This window comes from Acipenser ruthenus, chromosome 7 (assembly GCF_902713425.1).
Source record: "Acipenser ruthenus chromosome 7, fAciRut3.2 maternal haplotype, whole genome shotgun sequence".
Taxonomy (NCBI): domain Eukaryota; kingdom Metazoa; phylum Chordata; class Actinopteri; order Acipenseriformes; family Acipenseridae; genus Acipenser; species Acipenser ruthenus.
In genome coordinates, this window is record NC_081195.1 from 39,293,429 (window position 1) to 39,314,572 (window position 21,144).

At 37.3% G+C, this 21,144-nt stretch overlaps 1 protein-coding gene across 3 annotated transcripts in view; it reads left to right on the top strand.

Moving 5' to 3' along the window:
• The window catches only part of LOC117414872 (CCR4-NOT transcription complex subunit 4-like), a 53,701-nt gene extending 33,306 nt beyond the window's left edge, over positions 1–20,395 (top strand). For 2 of the 3 annotated variants that reach the window (XM_034024704.3, XM_059026936.1), the window contains exons 12-13: positions 13,888–14,130; positions 18,908–20,395. In XM_034024704.3, coding sequence (XP_033880595.1) covers positions 13,888–14,130; positions 18,908–19,212 — 548 coding nt within the window. In that variant the 3' untranslated portion in view covers positions 19,213–20,395. The remainder of the gene's footprint in view (positions 1–13,887; positions 14,131–18,907) is intronic. The other variant, XM_034024705.3, reaches the window with a different exon arrangement.
• The last annotated feature ends 749 nt before the right edge of the window (positions 20,396–21,144 follow it).

Sequence of the window (21,144 nt, forward strand, 5' to 3'; positions counted from 1 at the left end):
GTTACTGCTGATTTCTGTAGTTGTGGCAGCTAGAAAACGTAGTGGGTCTAATATTTGAAAGGAGAGATTCTTATACAGCCTGCTAGAGCAGACTATGGTGAAGTTCTCACTAAATAAGTTGGTAAGCACACAGTGCTATGTATATCATACAGTGGTGTTAGTGCAACAGATTCACTGACAAGTTGTTAGTTATAGCCTGGTAGCCAATGTTTTATTTATTTTCTGGTTCATGAATTAAGATCACCTTGTGTATTTGTCAGTATACTGGGATTGATAGTTGCATTTGAATTTCAGAAACAGCAGTGGATGCCTCATTCCTTTTATTGTATTTGTAAATCCAGACTAGTCTGTCTACTTCACTAATTGATTGATTTAGTGTTCAGAGTTTGTCATTATTATAGGGCTACTGATTTTACATTACAGGGAATAGCAAATTCTATTTTTCAAAAATGACCAATTCTATTTTTCCCTCTTTGTATCAACGTTTTAATAATTAAATATGGCATTTGAACATAAATATAATTTTGATAGTTAAAATAAATGAATAAATATTACCACAATTTATTTTTTGTATTAAAGCAAAGATTTTCAGTCAGACTCTTGTTGCTGTAATAGTAAGTAAAGCATCTGAAGACACTTCAAACATGTCACAATGTTTATAAACATCACTTGACTCATTGCGGACATTAAAATAAGCAGGCAAAATTATATTACAACAGTTTAGAAAACAAATTGTGAGAATTATATTTACATTCTTCCACTTGCACTGTAGTTCAGTCTTATTATCTTATTGCTGCCATTACAATAAAACATAGTAAACCGTTTAGTAACAGTCCAGCAATGTCATGTGAGAGTAATCCTATTTACAGCACTCCACAAATTAAGTTTAGTGTTTTACTGGCATTAAAATAACCAGGATAAAATATGAAACACTTTGATAGAAAAGGTGTGTTGACTGACTCGTTGCTGCACTGGTTCACTGCTGTGTATCACATGATTGTAGGTTAAACAGTGCCCCTTGTTTAATAATTAAGAAACAGACATGTTTTAACTTTGCTAATTATAGCTTTATTTAATTTTGCTTACTTAATTCGGCAAAGCCCCGCCTTGAGTTTTTCAGCATAGAGTAGAATGCAGTGCTTTGCATTTGTTGTTGCCATCTTTTTTGCTTTTTGGTTAATTGTTTTTTTTGGTCCTGGAGTTAATGGAAATCTAATGTGTGCGTATGAAAATGTGTTTACTAGCGTTGCCAAACAAAACGAAAATACAAAATATTTTTTAAAAAAACACTTTTTTTCTAAATTATGACGTCCTGGATTTTTGGCAGATGTGATAGGGGCATCGGAATCAGGTTTTGCAAACTGCCTGTGACTGGCAGCTGCAGACTCGGGTTTCAGTAGTACTGTCGGTGGATTCCATTTTTCTTTTTGCAGCATCTATCGACAGCAACCAAGAAACATTAATAATGCTGATGATGTCATCAAAAAGAGGCAGATTTTCATTTTTGAACGACTGTATACCCATTCATTTTTGAACGACTGTATACCCATTCATAAAGTGCTTTTCGACAGTCACCCGTATTCTCAGATCATTTTATGAATATCAATATGGACGACTTTTGTTAGCTTTAAACGGCATTCGTTTTATTACGGCAGTCGGCCAGTACTGTAAAACCAGGATTTTTTTGCGGCAACTTGATTTTGCTAATGGCCTTCAAGGTCCATTTTTGCTGCATCACAGAAAATCAGTAGCCCTACATTATTTGCTTTGGATCTAGCATATTTCTGTGGGCGGCACGGAGTACAATTACCGATATTTTATCGAACAATTATATTTTGTGTGCCCAATTAATCGAGTGCTATTTGGAGGCTTAACAGACAGCCCTAGTAACTAACTATAAGAGCTATCTGTGTTACAATGCTGTCAGGTTAGGACTTTACTAACAAACACTGAGTATCCGACCTGCAGCATGCTATTTCCCATATTACAACCCTACACAATTAAAGGTGCCGTCACCAATTCCATACACAACATATGCAAAATATCTCAAATATAAACATGCTGAGTTCATTGCAGTCATCAGCTGCATAGATTAACCATTCGGCAGAATAAGGCAACAAACAAGTGAGTACAAACATTAAGTTACTGTTATAGGATCACTTTAGTGTCTAATCAAGATGTGGCTTTATTTGAGCCGTTGAATATGGTAGCAACCGACTTGCTCCTAAGTGGTACCAAACAATTGGAGTGGGAGACCAATTTTTTTGGCCTAGGACCCATTCGCTCCTAAAATAAAAAGTTTGTCTGGAGACATTGCAGTCTATTCAATTGATCTAACATTGTTGTATCTAAATACAGACATCCATTAAAACAGTGTGTTCATTTCAGTGTAAAAGTGGTGGCTTGACCCTCACTGATCACTCTAGAAAATACAAAGAAATTTTCCAATCTTTACTCTTGTTACTGCCAAAAGTTCCTGACATACAGTCCCTTGCAGATTGGGTTAAGGGGTCTTGTGGGGCAAAGCTGTAATCTGGCTTGGTTAGGCTGGATTTGGACCACTGGTAGTAAAGAGTTTCTGGATTTCTTTGTTTCTTCTGCACCCCATCGCTTTTTAACATGGAATGATTCAATAGTAAACATACTGACTCCAGCAGGACTTATTTACGCTTTGAGAAGTGCAATGAGTTCAGGGTAGATTTTAGTGAAGCCCTCATTTCTCTGTTTCTTTTTTCTGCACTTCTTTGTTTCATTAAATATACCCAAACGTGGTTCTGAAACCCCTGGCTAGATCAGGACTATTGAAATGCAACAACGTATTTTATGGAGGAAAAAAAAAGTTTTGAGTTTTGTTTGTTTTTTCCCCCTGGTGTGTAAGTAGTTTCTACTCCCCTTTCCCTGTCATCTAATTCTAAAAAACAAGGCTTAGTTCCTCAACCCCAGTAATAAACTGGTGCAAGTGTACTTCCACTGTAGCATGGAGCTATAGCAATTTCTACCCTCTTCACAAGATTGGCAATAGAGGAATTCAGTGTTTCACACCACAAGCCATAAACACATATAGGGCATTTACACTTAAATCTCCGACTGAGCTGCCTTAAATTCTTATCATTTGAGCCACTCGTTTACACTTGAGCAGCGCTCTAAGCTGGCTATGAACCTGTATGCACGCACATAGCCCCTGAACCAAATTAGGGATGTAACGGTAATGATTTTCCCAAACCGAAACCGATATTTGCATAAAATTAGAAACTGAACGATACCGACAAAAGTTAAATGCATCCTAAGAAGTGAAAAGCTGAAACTGGAAGTTTTTTTAGTTAAAAAAACAAACACAAAAAACTTGTAAATTTGTTGATTCTGTTAGTTTTCTGTGTAGACCTCATAAAAAATTAAATGATGCTAAACTGGCTAAAACAGCCAAATGCAAACGTATTGAAAGAAAATAAAATGTTAGGTGAGGTCCAGAATTATTGTGAAACTGGAATAAGCAGTAAACTGGGCAAAGTTGCAAAACAAGCAAAAGGAATACTGCAGAAAAGTATCTGGAAGCTACATTAAATTAGATGCTTCTGTGAGCAGGTCAGTTTATTTTTATTAAGATAGCTGCATTTACTATGCTTGTGTGTTTTGTGTCTAGTCAGTGAATAGAACCTTAAAGCACAAATCAGTGTCAGTTTCATCCCATAGGACCATATTTGAACCCAATCAATGAAAAACATTTTCTGTTTTGAGAATGTGTTTAAAAACCTTTTCTGTATCGTGTTATAAAGAAGAAAAACGTTGGATTGTGACTAGGTGATGTGATTTCTGGACAAGAAACTGGTGGCATCAGGACCAGGATATGAAGAGAGAATGTGTTTTTGGAAAGCTTTGCAAGCCAAGGTCACACATTGACTGTCACAACTGAGTGTCATGGCAGCAGATGCAGTTGTGCCTGCAATGCAGTATTTAATCCCTGATGGACCTGGTTAGTACTAAGACCTTGATGATCCTTAACCCCGTCAATCCACATTTCAAATAGGTCAGATATTGTTAATGATAAAATGTATTCAGTTTCACATAGATGCTAGAAAGATGCTAGCAAGAAGTGCTTTTTTATTTTGATTATTTTGTTGTGGCAAGCAGGTGTCAAGGTGGAGGAAAGCTAATACTAGATGGGGAAACAGGACCTGCTTTCTGATAAAGTAGAGTACACTGAAGGTTATTGATGAATGTAGTAAACATACACACATGAAATATGTCTGTGTACAAACTAAACCTGATTTTGAGAATACAATGTAATGACCCATCCTTCAAGTAGCATTTTTTCCCCTCAGTGCATGGGTGTGGATCTTCATTCCTGTTTAACATTTAGGTTGCAATTTTCTGATTCACCACAGGGTGGTAGCACAGCACAATTGTTATCATCCTCTCAGTACACACTGCACGTATCTGCAAGCTGATTGGCTCTCATCATGTTCTCTTCACTTTTTGTCCTGTTTACAGGGCTACGATTGGTAGTGTATCCTCTCCCCTTTGTAGCTGGATTCCTGAATGGCTAATGGATCTTAGAGCAAGTCAATTCAGTACAGAAAGCATGCGAGTCACAAAGATGTTAGAACGAGCAATGCCAACACAGAGTTCAATACTGGCGTTCTCAAAGAAAACCGATTGATCAAAACCAGCAGTTTGAATACAAAAACCTCAGTGCTGGTGTCATATAACTAACTGGTTCCATCAAGGGGAAATGGAAACCAGCAGATTTAATGATGTAGTGAGGTTTTACTTTGTCATGATGTGTTTATTTTATTTAATGTGTTCCCTTTTAAGCCCATGTAGAAAATGCCCTCTGCATCTGTCATCTGTATGTTTGTTTTCTGTTTATCAGAATGAAAAAAAAAATCTCTTGAATAAGTGTTAGGTGCATGCCTGTAATTTAACTCAGAGTAATAGTGACAAATGAACCCTACCCAAAGAATTCCCCTCATATCCCTATCACAACGTAAACATAGAAGGATGAACTAATGAGATAATGTAGAAAATTAACTAAAACATTTTAGCTTTAAAACCTAGAAGAGAAGTGGCATTATGGATTGCACTGTGTTCTTTCAGTTTCTTCTGGCCTGTGTACGCTTCAGAATAAGGCATACAGCCAATGCTCATGTTTAACTACCAACTGTCTGGCGTCTGGTCCCATCCCTCAAGAGCCAAATTCTCTCATTTGCTGTGCAGAAAGTGGTGGTGGCGGCAGCAGCAGTTGAGGGTACTATGTTACGTGGACACCTTCAATAAATTGCAAGAGCCCACGCTGAAAATCTTCCATTTGGTTTTCATATAAAGGTACAAACTGAGGATTTTGGAGGTAGAATAAATGGAGCGTGCATTTTGAGATTCTTCACATTTAGAACAGTCAGCTGTCTTTGAGGGTTAATCTCGGCCACATTAGTTCAGTATGTCCCTGAGAACGACGAGGTGCTTGCATCTTCATGGATTCATTAAAATTTTACATTTTGTTGCCACACCTTTTTTTTGTTTTGTTTTTTTTAGAAAGTTAACAATACGTATGTCACATGCCTGTCTATAAGAGCAAGATCAGTGTTACTATCAATCATATTATATGACCACTTTCATAAACAGTATGGGGCTCACACCTTTAACTTTTAAATAAAAAATGTTGGTGCCTGGGAAGGTTTCCTCCTTATCCTCTATCCAGGTTTCCATTGAAAACAAGTTCCATCATCAAGACTTGTGGCTTGGTGTTGAAGGTGGGAGTAGATAAGGTCTGCCTGAACACAGTCCCTGTCCCGATTGCCTGAGACAGCTAAGGTTTGACTGTTGCTGCCCTTGCTCTGCAAATTGATAGGCTGCCTGAGAGAGAGCACAGGTTTCCATAGGTTACTATACATCTTGAAGCTGATCGAGGGGAGAATAAATTAATAATCCCAGGAAGTACCTTGGGAGCTAGTTGACTGCTATTTATAGACATGCTATGCTGTTTGCCTCAGCAGTGGTGCACAGAGCTGGGGGGGGGGGGGGGGGGGGGACTGACAGTATCAAATCAAATCCCAGTGGTTTGTCAGGGCATACAGCTTCAGTGTTTCCTGTGCTTGCTACTGGGAGGATGTGTCTTCAGAGCAGGTTGTGGCAGGGTTTGATGCTGCTTGTGCACTGACTTGGTTTAGGGATTGGCTACTGTAGGCAATATAATGTGTCCTGTTGGGAGGGAATTCCCTGCATTAGTAAAGGGGGATAACATGTTTTACTGAAAGGAGAAAATTGCTTGGTGGTTGCAGAGTAAAATGCACACAATTTAGTTTTACTCCCGGGACAAATTACATTAGATGATCAAAGCTAAATAATGTCATGGTTTTAAAAAAAAAAAAAAAAAAAAAAAAGGCGTTGCTTTAGAGAGAGAATTGGATTTACAGAGTTTGTTTCCTCTACAGGGGGTGTATATCTGCCATTATTGTGCAGGTGTGCATATTTACATTGTACATAAATGAAAAGAATCTCTTTTCTAATTGTCCATTTTTTTTACACAAGTTGAGAGTATCAGAGTCTTATACTGTATGGAGGTTTCTCTGTTTGACTTTCTGTCCATTTTTACATGTAAAATTGTAGATTTAGGATGGAAAAGTTAATTTAATAAAGGGTCAACCAATGATAGCAGGGATCTTGATTTAGCTGTCCACTCAGAGAAGAGGGATGTAGCGGGGAGTGGCGTTGTGGGAAGCTCACTGACGCTTCGCTTCCCAAACTGAGCGCAGATGAGAGGAGGTGTCGATGTTTGAGAGCCATTGCATTTAAACGGCAGTTTAAAAAAAATACATTTATTTAAGCATTTTACTTAAAATATTTTTTTTCCCTCAGTTATATTCTTTTATAAATACCGTTGTGCCATCAAACTAATGTGTTCAACAACACTGATAAAGTGAAGAAATGTTTCGTTTTTTGCTTTTGAATCCCCAGCACAGGTCTGGCATTTGGTGGTAGGTTATTGAAATAAACGGTGAATGCATGATGATTTGTTACAAATTTGTAATAACCAGCAATGCGGAATCCTACTTAAACACTCATAAAATATTGTTGTCACTGACACTGCCATTAAGCACTGCTGCTTGTGAGTGGGGTTTTTCACATGTCAACATTTAAAAAAAACAAATATCCATCCCGCCTATCAGCCTAACGCCTTTCTGCTTTGATTTGTATTCATATGTGTAAGATGACCATGGAAACTTTTGATCCTGAACCCAGCATCCTTGACAGGTGCAAATCTTTTTGAAAATTGGTGCTAAAAAGTTTAGAAAGTTTAGCACCAGAGAGCATACTGGTGCTAAATTATTAAATACCGTCCTAATCAAGGCCCCGTTCTCACACGACACACAAACCTTCCCGCCTATGTGTGTGGATGAGTGTGGGCGGGTCATTTGAGTAATCCAGACCCAATGAGAAACTATCGTCATCTATGATTTCTAATGAATACAAAATGATAATAATAATAACAATACTAAATTAAACATGGCGACTGGCGCCAGAATCTAGCTCCAAATTTGCACCCCTGATCCTTGACATCCCAATTGTTTGAACTCTCGCAGGAGCTAGACAGCGACGGATAATGAACCCTAATTTTGGTGAGTACCATTTCTAATGGTACTCATGTGAGAACCTAATGATACGTTATGTGAACCCCTGCTTATAAAAATGTAAATCAAGTAAACATAATCATATCAAACAATTTATGGGTTAAGTACTTCCAATTTAATATATCAGCGAACCAAACAACTAAATTCTATATTTCAGGTCAATTTAGCAGTCTGTTTAGAGAATTATAATGACGATGTAGCTGCAGAATATGGCAAATCTGTGGAAGACTGTGAATTCCGTGATTTCTGAGGAATTCCGTTATCCACAGATTTGAACTGCCTCTATTCATGATACACTGATAAGTAATAGGGTTAGGTACGTTATACCAATACATGAATAACATGAAACCAAAACACAGTATAACAAGCATAGTTGTTAATTTTTAAAATGCCCATTCACACAGCACGAAATTGTGCAATCTATGCCGGTATAATACTGTAATAACCCTTTCACACAGCCAAAGGGATCATGCGAGTACAACTTGTCGATCAACAGATCCTTTTCATGGCAACGGAAACCAAACAAAGTCACAAAACAAAATGCAAAACAAAAGAAGTAAGTTTGGCTGCATTTTGTTTGCTTTTCATTTTCAGTTATATTATACAATGTAACAGCCTGTTAAATTGTGTCAAATTGCAGGAGCTTCAGGCACAATGTAGGTCGTATTTTTTGCAAAGAAGGCGATGCAATATATTTAAAAGAAAGAGAGTCCAGCTCTTCAGGCAAAAGCAGAGAGCGAAAATATGGTGGATGCTGGTATTTGCTATATATAAATGATACTTGTGTGAACTCTCGATTTGGGTAATGGAACACCAACAAGGTGATGTATTTTGGAAATAAACACTCCCAAGATTTTCGGATAGTGAGTGGAAAAGACATTTCCCGATGGGAAGAGAAACATTTGAGTAGCTGGCTGAACAACTGCCTCCAGTATAGTCACGTATCCACGCCCACTATAGCGCTTCAGTACCAGCATAGCATTTCACACAGGCAGTTAAGATGGTTCAGTGCTGTCTCTGAATCACACCCAGAAATTTGTCAGCAGTAGTCATTTTAAATTGCTGCAGTAGAATATTTTTGCAGTACTTGGATCAGTGGTAAAATAGAATTTCAAATATGTTCACAGTCCGTAAACAAGATAAACCGCCCCATACAAAACGAATGCAGCAATTACAGTAATTCATTTTTAGTGGTGCAATCGGCAACCTAATTTCTTATTCGATTATTATATAGGCATTTATCAACGATAATCGATGCATTGACGTTTTATTTTTCAAAATAAACAAACATTAGAATTTAACAGAAGATCCAATAACTCAAAACACTGTTGTGCATAGGTTAAACAAAGAACACTTCCAATTACTTAAAAAATGAAAGGACTTGAGATTTTACTAATTGAGAAAAATATTCATGCATCCGCATCAGATGTTCCTTTAATATTGCAATAATAATACAAAATACTATATTTTAACAGAAGTAATTTCTATCTGAACTATGGTTGTTCATTTACTGTTAACATTTTATGTTCAAAAGCAAAGCAAAACATTTGAATTAATCTCACAAACCCTGACTAATTTAACTATTGTACTAAATTCAGCTTCTTTTTATATAATATTGACATATAATCCAAACACAACATGCTTTGAAACAAAATAAGGTAATCGGTTGATTTAATAGATTTAAAAAAAAAAAAAAAAGTATTGCCTTTATAAAATGTGACTACAATAGGCCTACTTCTGATTTGGCTTGTCCAATGAGAATGTAGAAGCCCAAAGTGTGTATCCTAGCAACGCGCTAATCTATCGTACCAGCACTAAAAGAAGCACACTCACACACTCAAGATTTTAATGCAAACCGGCAACAGAAGACTTCAAACTGGGTTCTAATTTGATGCATCGATTCATTGAAGCTCGGGAAATTTAAGGACAGATGATCAATAATCCATGCATTGATTAATTGTTGCGCCCCTATTCATTTTGTATGATAGCATAAATGTGCATATTAATAAAAAAAAATTAAATGGTATACTTCTCTGATAGCTTATTGTATTGAAATGACTGACTGAAGCTACTGTAAACTACACATTTACTTAGCTATATGTTTAAACTAGGGGTGGGAACAATATGAAAATTTTATATCGATATCGTGCACGTATTTCGATATCGATAATATCGAAGTCTTCCAAACCACAGAAATATAATAACACAATTGCAATATCAAACACATATAGACGTTAACTGATATTTACATATGAAAAGCAATATCTTACTTTAACTTAGTGGTGCTTTTCCTTCACAATATCCATGGTGAAAAACAATGTCTTGCTATATTGTTTTACTATTCCATGCCACCATCAGCCACCTCAAAACCAAAATATTTATATACTTCACTGCACACAGATTTTAGCCAATAAGGAAGTAATTGAATGGTCATTTGCTCTGTGTGTAATTGCTGACTCACGAAACTTCTAAAAGTATTAAGTATGGTGTCGTGCTGAATTTTGCATTATTTTGAGATGTGTGTTGATGTTTTAAAAGTACATCACATTTATAATACCGAAAGTTCACATTTTAAAAATACATTAATAATAGCATAACTAATGAACCGGTGAAGCATGCGCATATCTCCAAACGGATGGGCAATGGTGCTTATGCAGCATGCAAATAACATAGCTACCTCTGTGACTATGAAGGGGAGTTGTTACGTTTAAATCGATTTATTTATATAAATTGTACTTATCTTTTTAAAAACTGGTAATTAGTTTCACAATTAAAACTGTATCAGTTAGTATATACTTGTTCTTGTGTCATTAAAATTACATTAGCGCACAGTCAGTTTATAAATGTACTCTCCAAACTAATCCAGTATTTTCTCTGCTACATGTTTGTAGAGTCAAAGACAAGGTGACAGCAGAAATCAGCATAAGGGCTCGCTGTTTTAGATCCTTGAAGAACAAGAAGCTGCATAGTTTAAGAGTAGGGTGTAAAGTTCAGAGTTCCAGTTCTGTTTTTGTTGTTGTTCGTTGCATTACCATAAGTATTGTACTCATACTTAACACTTGAAATGTATTTGCTTACGATTGTAAGTCGTCCTGGATAAGGGCGTCTGCTAATAAATAAATAATAATAATAATAATAATAATAATAATAATAATAATACATCTAATAATACACAACAATAAACAATTTTGTTTTACTTAACTGTTTAAGTACTAATGTGTTATATGCAATTGAATTATTCATTTTTGATGACTGTTTCATAATAAATCATGGTCATAATTGTCTGAAATTGTGTGTGTGTGTATATATATATATATATATATATATATATATATATATATATATAAACCGTTCAATACAGCAAAGGAAAAGATGTAAACATTGAGACTCTGGTATCCTGGAATGTGACGTCACTTGGTGCAAGTTTTTATTATTATTATTATTTATTTCTTAGCAGACGCCCTTATCCAGGGCGACTTACAATTGTTACAAGATATCATATTATACATTATTTCACATTATACAGATGTCACATTATTTTTACATACAATTACCCATTTATACAGTTGGTTTTTTACTGGAGCAATCTAGGTAAAGTACCTTGTTCAAGAGTACAACAGCAGTGTCCCCCACTGGGGATTGAACCCACAACCCTCCGGTCAAGAGTCCAGAGCCCTAACCACTACACCACACTGCACTGTATGCAGTGGTTAAATAATACTTTAGTTTGTGGTGTTTGCATACGAGACCGACCATGATTGGTATGTATAGGGTTTGTTGCGTATTGATAGAAAATAAACCTGATTATACTGCGTTTATATTTTTAGCAATATTAACAATAAAAAAGTATGTCTCTGACAGCATACGTGAATTTGTTTTTTAATCCCACAATATCACGAGATGGAAATTATTACATATCAAATACATATTACATATTAAATTACATATCACAATATCGATATTGGTGCCCATCTCTAATTTAAACAACAACCTTAAGCAGGCACGATAATGTTAAATTAAAAAATCCACAAACCTAAACCTCCTTTTAGCAAATGCATTGTCCAGTTTACTAGTTTAGACTAGTATCAGCTGCCTCGAAATAATTTAAAATGCTGTGTCCAGCAGCCATAATTCAGGCCAGACCACTCGGTGGGCCATTTGCTGTTGATTTATTGTATTTTCCATTGTATTCTTTATTTTTAATCTCTCTACGTAATTTTTTCTTCTTTCATTTTATTAATATATAGTTTTACATTGTTGCAACGGTATTCTGTCCGCTGTAGGTCTTTCAAAGCGTGGTAATAAGAAAGAGGAAGGAGGGTCTAGTTCTAGTATCATTATTTTTTAAACATTTACACAAACTAGACAGTTATTGGTTGTGACATGAACTGGTCATTCTCGAGTGCACCAGTAGAAACTTCTGACGGTCACAGAAGAACTAAACACTTGCTTTCTGTACTACTGTTAAAGCGACCAGAGGTCACTTCTGTTTTTCCACAGGTGTAAAATAAATCCTCTATTTTTTGGGTGCTGTAAATGGCGATTTTTCAGTCAGAATTACAACGGTATGCCCCTTATCTAGAGCACTGGATAGAGTTTTAAAACAGATCTCAGGAGTCCTTGATGTGTAAGGGGTGTCTAAACCAGGGGGAGGCATTTGTAATTTGCCCAAACTGAATACCACTGGGAAATGAGATACTGCTGATAAGGAAAATCAAGTATTTAATGTCTCATTTCCATCTGTAATTGAGTTCATGCTGCCCTGGCTAGAGTTAAACTGGCCCATACATTTAATCTGTGTCGGCAGTAATTTCTGTCTGCACAGTTGGATTGGTGGTGGCATTGGAAGCACTTTGTCACTCTGCTCTAATGTAAGCAATGTGCCTGCTGATTCTTATGTTCATATTCCTGAGCTGTCCTACAAAGCTAATTGAGGCTGACAAAGCAAAGTTTATCTTGTCATTTTTTTTTTTTTTTGGAAGGGAAGAGTGGGCTACGTAATGGCCGAGTCTGTAACAAGACTTTCAATGTACTAAAAATAAAATGTATCCACAGGCAGGCTACAAGCTTTCAGGCCATTTGGTATATAATTTACAATATCGGCAAGGTTTAGAGAATGAGGCCTAGAGTGGTTGCTGATGTAATGTGGAAGGAATACGTCAAGTTATTGTAATATGTAGATTACTTTTATATAAGAAAATCAAACAGGATAAATGAAATTACATTTACAGAATCAGGATGCTGGATTTTATTGTTAATAATTTTAATCACTGCATTTTATATTGGATGTTCATTTAGGCTAGTGTTAATAGTTCAGAGTTTAAACATTATGGCTAAGTGTTTAGAATTGTGCCTTGTCAAAATATACAGGTAAAATATAGGTGTTAGCCTTAGTATGCAACGTAGGTCAGTTTATCTAATATTTGGTATTTATTCAGTCATTTTAATACACATTTGAATGATGTACACAAGCAGTCCTACAGTATATTCATGTTGCTCTAATTTATCAAAAATGATAGAGGGATTTTTATGATGGCTTTTTTGATTAGAGGTGTTTAAGTATAAACATTAAGGAAACAAGATGGAAACCAACATCATTAACTAAGATTGCGTAGTTATAATAAGAAACAGACTCTATTGTTTGGTGCAAAATGTTTCTTCAACTTAATTTAAAAAAAAATAAGAAATATTGCTGGGAAACAGTTAGAGTCTTGTAGATGTATTGACGTGTCAGTCTAACAGCTTTACACAAAATCAATTTGCATTGAATGTATGCATGCTTTTGTGTTAATAGGCGAAATAGTGTTATCTGCTCAGATGCTGGGGGGGGGGGAGGAGGGAGGTGTAGTCTAAACTTGATCACACAAGAGTTTAGGCAAGTTGAACAGTAACACCATTACCTTTTTTGGAGGGGTTCATGTCTACTATATTGAAAGTGAAATTTGTGGCATTAGGCATATTGTGTTTGAGACAAGCTTATAGTTGTACAGTATTGTAGCCTTTTCTCTTTGTTGTATTGTGGCCCTTTAGGCGCAGTTGTTTGTCTGGTTAAATCATCTGTGGTACTGGAATAAAAGCTTACTAGTGCTTCTCTCAGATGAATCCTGGAAAAACGCCAGTGTTAAGAATTTGCTTGATTTTTCTGGACTCATGACCGAGTTTGGTTGAACCCCCCCTTGAAATGATGGACGGGGGACGTTAATTTTTTTTTTTTTTGTAAATATGCTGAAGGAGATCTTTCTCTCTTTCTCTCTCTCTCCAGAAAATAACAGTTCTGTAGAAAGTTTAAACGTGAAAGAGTGGCAGGACGGCCTGAGAGCTCTCTTACCGAACATCAACATCAACTTTGGGGGGCTGCCAAACTCTTCTTCCTCCTCCTCCTCCTCTTCCTCTTCCTCCTCCTCCAGTGTCAACCACACAGGGGCGCCAGCGAGCTCAGGGGGCATCTCACACAGCCTGAGTTGGGACGGGTTGGGCAGCTGGATGGACCCCGCCATCATCACAGGTAACCAGCGCCGGGCTGAGACTCAAACCACATCTGCACACCAGTGCTCAGAAATGCACGCTGAAAGTGCAAGTAGGAGTGAGGGCAGCACTTTCTCCGGAGCGCTGATCTGCAGTGCCTTTCCAAGCAGCTCACTTGTGGAAGGTAGTGAGTGTGTAGCATGTGTATAAAACACAGATTCAGACCATTAGGAGCTATAGTTCTGGGCTGAGCTTTAATCCTTGTGGTCCAGCATTACAATTTTTCCTTTCCGGTCCGATGTCAGACATTGTCCTACATCATCAAAAAGACGTCAAGCACAGGTCTCTAGTCGTTTTTTCTCCGGAAATTGCTGAGAAAAGCTTTCAATGGCCGAGTGAGGCCGATAGAAGTCGAAAAAAAAAAAAAAAAAAAGGAGGCGAATCTAAGCAATGCACACAGTCCCTTCACCACAGACATAACACGGACATAAACAAACAAGATAGCTGCTTCCGAATCCAGCGCTCAGAGAATATCACAGGCATTTGCCAAGCTTTTGAGATGTTCTAGTAATAAAATAATGACTTGGTTAGCATTATTGAGGAGTTTGGTGATAAAACGAGTGTTCAGGAGATGATTTATCAGTATGCGCTACTATGAAGAGATACATGATAAATACAGCGAACAAGGAGTGGGGCAGGGCTGGAGATGCAGTACTGAGTGTCCAGTTGATATGCAGTGCCTTTCAAACCTGTTTTACTGTGAATAAAAATACTTTTAGCTTTAGCTTGTGTGAAAATAAATTGGACCTGATGCGCCTCACAGGCGCTGAATAAATGGACCGCAAAGGGTTAAAGGTGTGAGGGTAAATCTTGATATTTCAGTGTGGAAGTTTGTTGGGTCAGTTTTGTGGTTAGATCACTGGATAAAAAGTGTCTGGTTGTTTTCTGTGTGAATGATAATAGGTTTGGGTAGCCCAGTTTTGAAAGGGGTGGGGTTTGCAATGATAGGATTGAAAACCAGTAGTTCTGTGGTTAGCATGCACGGCAGCAGTGTGGATCATGGTGGCTGGCTAAAGCACTGTACTTTTTGCTTGAGTGATATTGGATTTCAATTTGCTGTATGATGCGGTGCAACGCAGTGCTGACTAAGTGATAGCTCTCCAAGAGGTGACATATCTCATTTAAGGTTAAGGGTTCTTTTTAATCATACCTGTGATGACTACAACAGAAAAATCCAACCTTGCAAAGCCTACTTTTAGACTGGAGACAGTATCTTAATTGGGTAGAAACTACTAGAAGCATTTGTACTTAAACTAGTGGCAATGACTGGTTGAGAAAAAAAGGGATTTTTTCCATTTTGATTTTGAGTTCTCTGAATAATGGCTAACTGTGGCACTTTTAAACTAAATGGATGGGACTGCTTGGGATTAGCATTATTGCTTGTACAGTAGCTTTGTAGTGCCTGTAGTATCATACTGCAGTACACTGAACTAGAAACGGTTTCCTAAAACATACACTGCTCTGGCAGTTTATATGAGAACTGTAACTAACATTAAGGCCTTAATGTACTACAATACTAGACTTGGGTTGCCTTTAAGTCCCGTAGACTGTATTGAGGTTGGTTTGCATGGTTTGGATTCCCTGGGCTATGAATTTCCATCCCATTGATATCCTCTTCTGTTAGCAGGGAATGCTGCTCTTTTTTTAATGCAGGGTACGTGTCATAGCTACAAGTGGTTGGTATTATCGGAATTTGAATATTCATAGTATGTATCTTGTATGTATCACAAATGTGACATTTATTGTTGTTTAAGAAAAGGGGAAACAGTTTGGAAGATTTACTTTACAATTTTGTTTTTTTTTTTGTAGAAAAAGTTGCACTGTATTCTATAGGGAACTACTGAAATTATAGTAGTTTAATTGCAAATTTAACATTTGAGTGTGTGTCATTGGAATATGCACTGGACAGACGCCATGCACTAATACAGAATATGCAATTGTCCGAAGTTATACTGATGTTAGTTCATAACTATATTTATAACAACAGTATATATTTATTGCTTCAGAAATACATAAAGCATAACATGCAGTATGAACAGTACAATTACCTCAGGGCTATATAAAGCAAAGTATATATGAACAGTATATATTTATTTCTTCAGGACTGCATAAAGCAGTAACAGTATATGTGAACAGTATATATTTATTACTTCAGGACTGCATAACTAATGGTATCAGTAGCTTGCCTCCATGTCTTCTGCTTCGCCAAATCTGTTTCTGTTCTTCCGTTTGTCAAGAATGTTCTCCCTGTTCTTTAGAATTCTGTAAATTGCGCTTTGATCATCATCAAACTCACTTTTATTTATTTATTTATTTGGAATCGCCCAATTATTTTACCTCCAATTTTCATCCAATTTGGAATGCCCAATTATTCAACCCGGCTCACCGCTGCAACCCCTGCACTGACTCAGGAGAGACGAAGACGAGCACTTGCGTCCTCCGAAACTTGTGCTGTCATGCAGTTCTGAATTGCACACAGGCAGGCCTGCAGGTGCCCGCTCAGCTACAGGGGTCGCTGGTCCGCAGTGAGCCAAGGATTCCTCAGCCGACCTAAATCCTCCCTTGGCCAATTGTACGCTGCCCCCTGGGAATTCCCAGCCATGGTCAGCAGTGGCATAGCCTGGATTCGAACTGGTGATCTCCAAGCTATAGGGCGCATCCTGCACTCTGAGCAAAGTGCCTTTACTGGATGCTCCACTCGGGAGCCCCCTGACTTTGTTTATTTTCTAACTTTTTTAAAACTTCAACTCATTGAGCTAAAGTATTGTGTGACTCTGTGACAGAGACAGAATGATTCTTGGTGATAAATCTCTCTCCTGACCTGTGAAGGTGTTGTATAAAGGGAACAGAGTGCCCTGGACTGGATGGCCTGACAATTCATTCCCAGGGTTAGGTGGAAGTTAGGTGAAGTCGGCCACCTAGAAAGGGGGCACATCTGTGGTACATTAAGTCATCACCCCAGAGGGAAAGTGATGTGGCAACCACGGATTGGAGGAGAAATGTCTGCACTCGCTAACCAAGGGGGTGTGACTGAAGGTACAAGAAGGGGACGTGGCTAGGTGATCTGTTACTTTTGTTTATGGTTAAGAGAACGCTAAAGGACGAGCGAAATATTACCATGAGTGTTTAGTGTTTGTTTGTTTTGTCGAGTCTAATTATGCTGTTTGTTATTTATTAGATGGCTAACACAATCCAGAGCTGTTGCTTATGGCCAAAACAAACCCGGACAACACTGCACCACTGTTCACAGATTAATTGTATATTCACCACTTACACATGAGCACTCACTGTGGACTTGTGATCTTGTGTGTGTTTAATATCTGTCTATTTCGGGATTGCAACGTGTTGTTTATTGAACTGTGTAATACACATCATTGTGTATTGTGAGCCCTCCTTTTCTTTACTGTTGTCATCAGACTTTGGATTATAAATAAACCACCATTTCACCAGTACTTCGTTGTTTGTCATTGTCTTGTGCACTGCCTCACCTCTACACCTGCGCACTGCAAACCACTTTGCCACAACCTCCTATTAGAAGTCAAGTTGTTTGTAGTCACGCGGTCAACTCCTCAACCAATGCAATTATCAGAAATAATTATACAGGCGCATACGAAATCAATTGGCTGTCTTTCATGCAATTAAGCAGATTATGCAATTATCAGATGTGCATTTGAGCAACAGCTGTGGATCCAATCCTTCTTGTGATTAACAGTTTACTCACATTGATCCAAACACAGTAAAACAAAAGTGGATGGAGATCCATACAGTATTATAACAAGTTTAAGTGCCATCACATTTGGATCCACCCCTGTTTAGTTAATTAAAATAAAATAAAAACTAGGTTGAAATACAAATAAATAGTTTCTGCTTGAGGGCTATTGTGAACTTCTATTACCCTGATGCTTTAGAAAAATGAAAGGCAGTGGATTATTTGTAGATTTAGCTAAAGACATGTAGCCCGCTTAACAACTAGCCAGTCAATATGTTACAGTAAACTTTCAGGCATGTTTCATTCTTGTGTTTTTTATTAGTTTATTTTTTATTTTGTGTTCATGATTGAAACCTTTGGGTATTTTTTTGACGAGTATTCATAAAGCATGTATATCTTTACTTAAATCGAGTCCTGTAAAATGTAGATGTGACTAAACAAATGGAAGGGTAGGGTTACATGCATGTATTTACATTTAACATAGCTAAACTGTCTGTCACATTTAGCCACATCAACATAAAAGGATGTTTTACGACACCTGGTTTAAAACATGCTGCTTGTAGTTTGTTGTCATACAGTAGTATGTTTGTGCCTTCTAATGTGTTTTGCCTGGTTTGAGATGTGATGAAATTAGCAGCATATGTTGTAGCAGTGTCCTTAAATGATAAAGCACTATTTTATGAGGATCTTTTTTTACATTTTTTAAAACATTTTGTAATATCTTGATGCAATGTAAACCACAATACTGTATGTGAAATCAAATGTTAAAAAAAATACAAAAGTTAACTATAAAAATAAAATCAAGTTTACTTTTTCCATTGTAAATGTACACAGAAGTGGTAGCAGGCTTGTAGGAATCCCCAATTTCATACCTTCAAAAATCCTGAGGACATTTAGCACAATGATCAATTAAAATACACACCACCTTTTACAAATACATCCCTTAGCGTGTTTCATGAAACATCCACACTCTGAAAGCAACTGTTTTATAGTTGTATGTACTAATATGCAAGAGCCCTGTTTTAATGTCTTTGTCTCTTTCTTACAGGTATACCTTCCTCTTCAGGAAACGGTGTGGACTCTCTCCAAGATGACAATCCCCCTCATTGGCTCAAATCTCTGCAGGCCCTCACAGAGATGGACGGTCCAAGCACAACAGTGCCCTTGCAGCCCCCTCACAGTACCCCCTTCAGCACACAGATCCCACTCCACAGAGCAGGCTGGGCCCCTTACACACCTCCCTCCAACCCCACCAGCTTCCACTCTCCACCTCCTGGCTTCCAGACAGCCTTCAGAAACCCCAGTCAGACCCCCACAGACCTGATACAGAGCGCAGCCATGGACCGTCATTAGAAATTTCAAAAAACAAAATCAGCAGAGATACAAACAAAACTATTAACAAATACTTATAACAGTATCTTTTCTTTCATTTTCTTCCATCCTTTATGTTTTTTTTGTGCCCCCCCTCCCCCCCTCCCCCCCTCTTCGGATCATGCACAAATTGTAAAGCAATGTGATCACTGGTTCTTGGTAGATCAAGCAGAAGTTAACTGAACAGGGATCAGGGTTAAGTAATATGAGGTTGAGACTTTAAAAGCTAACCAAAAAAAAAAAAACCCTCCTTAAAGATTATAAAAATTCTGTGTATGAAGAAATCCCTTACAGGGGGCTTTTTGCAGTCCTTTGCTATGATAAAGCTTTTTAAAGCTGTAAAAAGGGCGTGTCTCCTGCAGAATGTTCTGGGGCATAAAGGGTAAGCTGAGATAACACACAGTTAAACAATGACAGTACAAGTCTGATATTAAATATTGTTTAAGCCTGGGTGTTTTTGTCTGCTAAGATCCTCAATGCAAATTATTATAAGTAGAGCAGCAGTCTGGCCTATAGGAATCCCTGATTTCTATTATCATTATTTTTTTTTTATTCGATTTTCGAAAAATGATGGAATGATAAGCTGAAAAAGCTTTGTGGTTATTTTTTTGGCTGTTCCAGTACGAGTTTGGCATGCAACACTGATTTAAATGAAATTTGATTATTTAAGGGCATGTAGTTGGAGTGATTTGCAAAAAAAGAGAAAGGAACAGGAAATTAGATTTTATTTTAATTTCGACTTTAGCTAAAACAAGAAAAAAAGACATTTTCTAGAATAAAACAATGTTTTAAAGAAAAAGGCTGTTCAGATAACAACTGGGCACATAGGAGAAATAATAAAAATGTCTCTGTCTCTGTCAGTGTCGCTTATTCAAGTTGCTGGAGTTGTGCATTCTGGGATTTTGGGAGGGGCTCACATCATCCACCAGAAGCGCAAGCTTTTATCAACACCAGAGCTTTTTTTTTTTTAATTGGTCTCCTTAATTCCTCCTTGTTGACTGCTTAGGTTCCTGTCAACTGTTCAGTATTCATAAAAAACGGAAGCAGATAACCATGGGTATAACCTGATGCTAAAAAAAAAGAGTTAGAAATCAAGAACTAAAGGAAATGTACCTCTCTCTCTGCAGATCTGGAACTAAAATCTTAAATAAAAGATAAAACTTGATGTTTTGTGTGGGTTTTTTTTTTGCCCTTCTTTCTATGGCAAGTTTTTTTGCATTTATACAACAACCCTGTTATGGGGAAGGGAAGGGAAAAACAACCACATATTGAACATATTGATACACTTCCACCTAAGTTAGGGGAGCTGTAGCTCTCCTGTAGAATCTTGCTTTAGACCCTGAATTTCCAGGGTGCATTAGTAGATCATCTACATTTGATTGCAGAGGTGGATTATAACACTGGACAGAATAATTTTGGGGGGGCTGGCTGTATGATGGGTTCTGACAGAGGAAGCTAATTTTTTTAGCTTGTCTAAGCCGTGGAGTTCAAATACTGAGATTCCCTGTGCAATATTGTAATAGATGACACGCCTTAAACATGCAAAAATACATAGTGGGTATAGACTCATTCACAATGTGTGTGTTCATGACAAGTGCTGTGTTGAGCAAGGAACTTAGTAATTCACTCGTCCCAGTTTCAGAGCAGACCATTATCTGGATGTTGATTTTTATATCTGCACAGTAGTTTAAATGGGTGATAACCAAGGGTATATATCATTTTTTTTGTTTGTTTTCTTACCTTTTAGTGGCATTAATGAATTAGCAACATTATCCCTGGTCCCCCTTTTCTTGTTTTGAAGATCTTTTTGTTCTTTGCCTTTATGCAGTTTTTTATGTGTTTATATATATATATATATATATATATATATATATATATATATATATATATAAAATTGAATTAACCTGCTGCTTA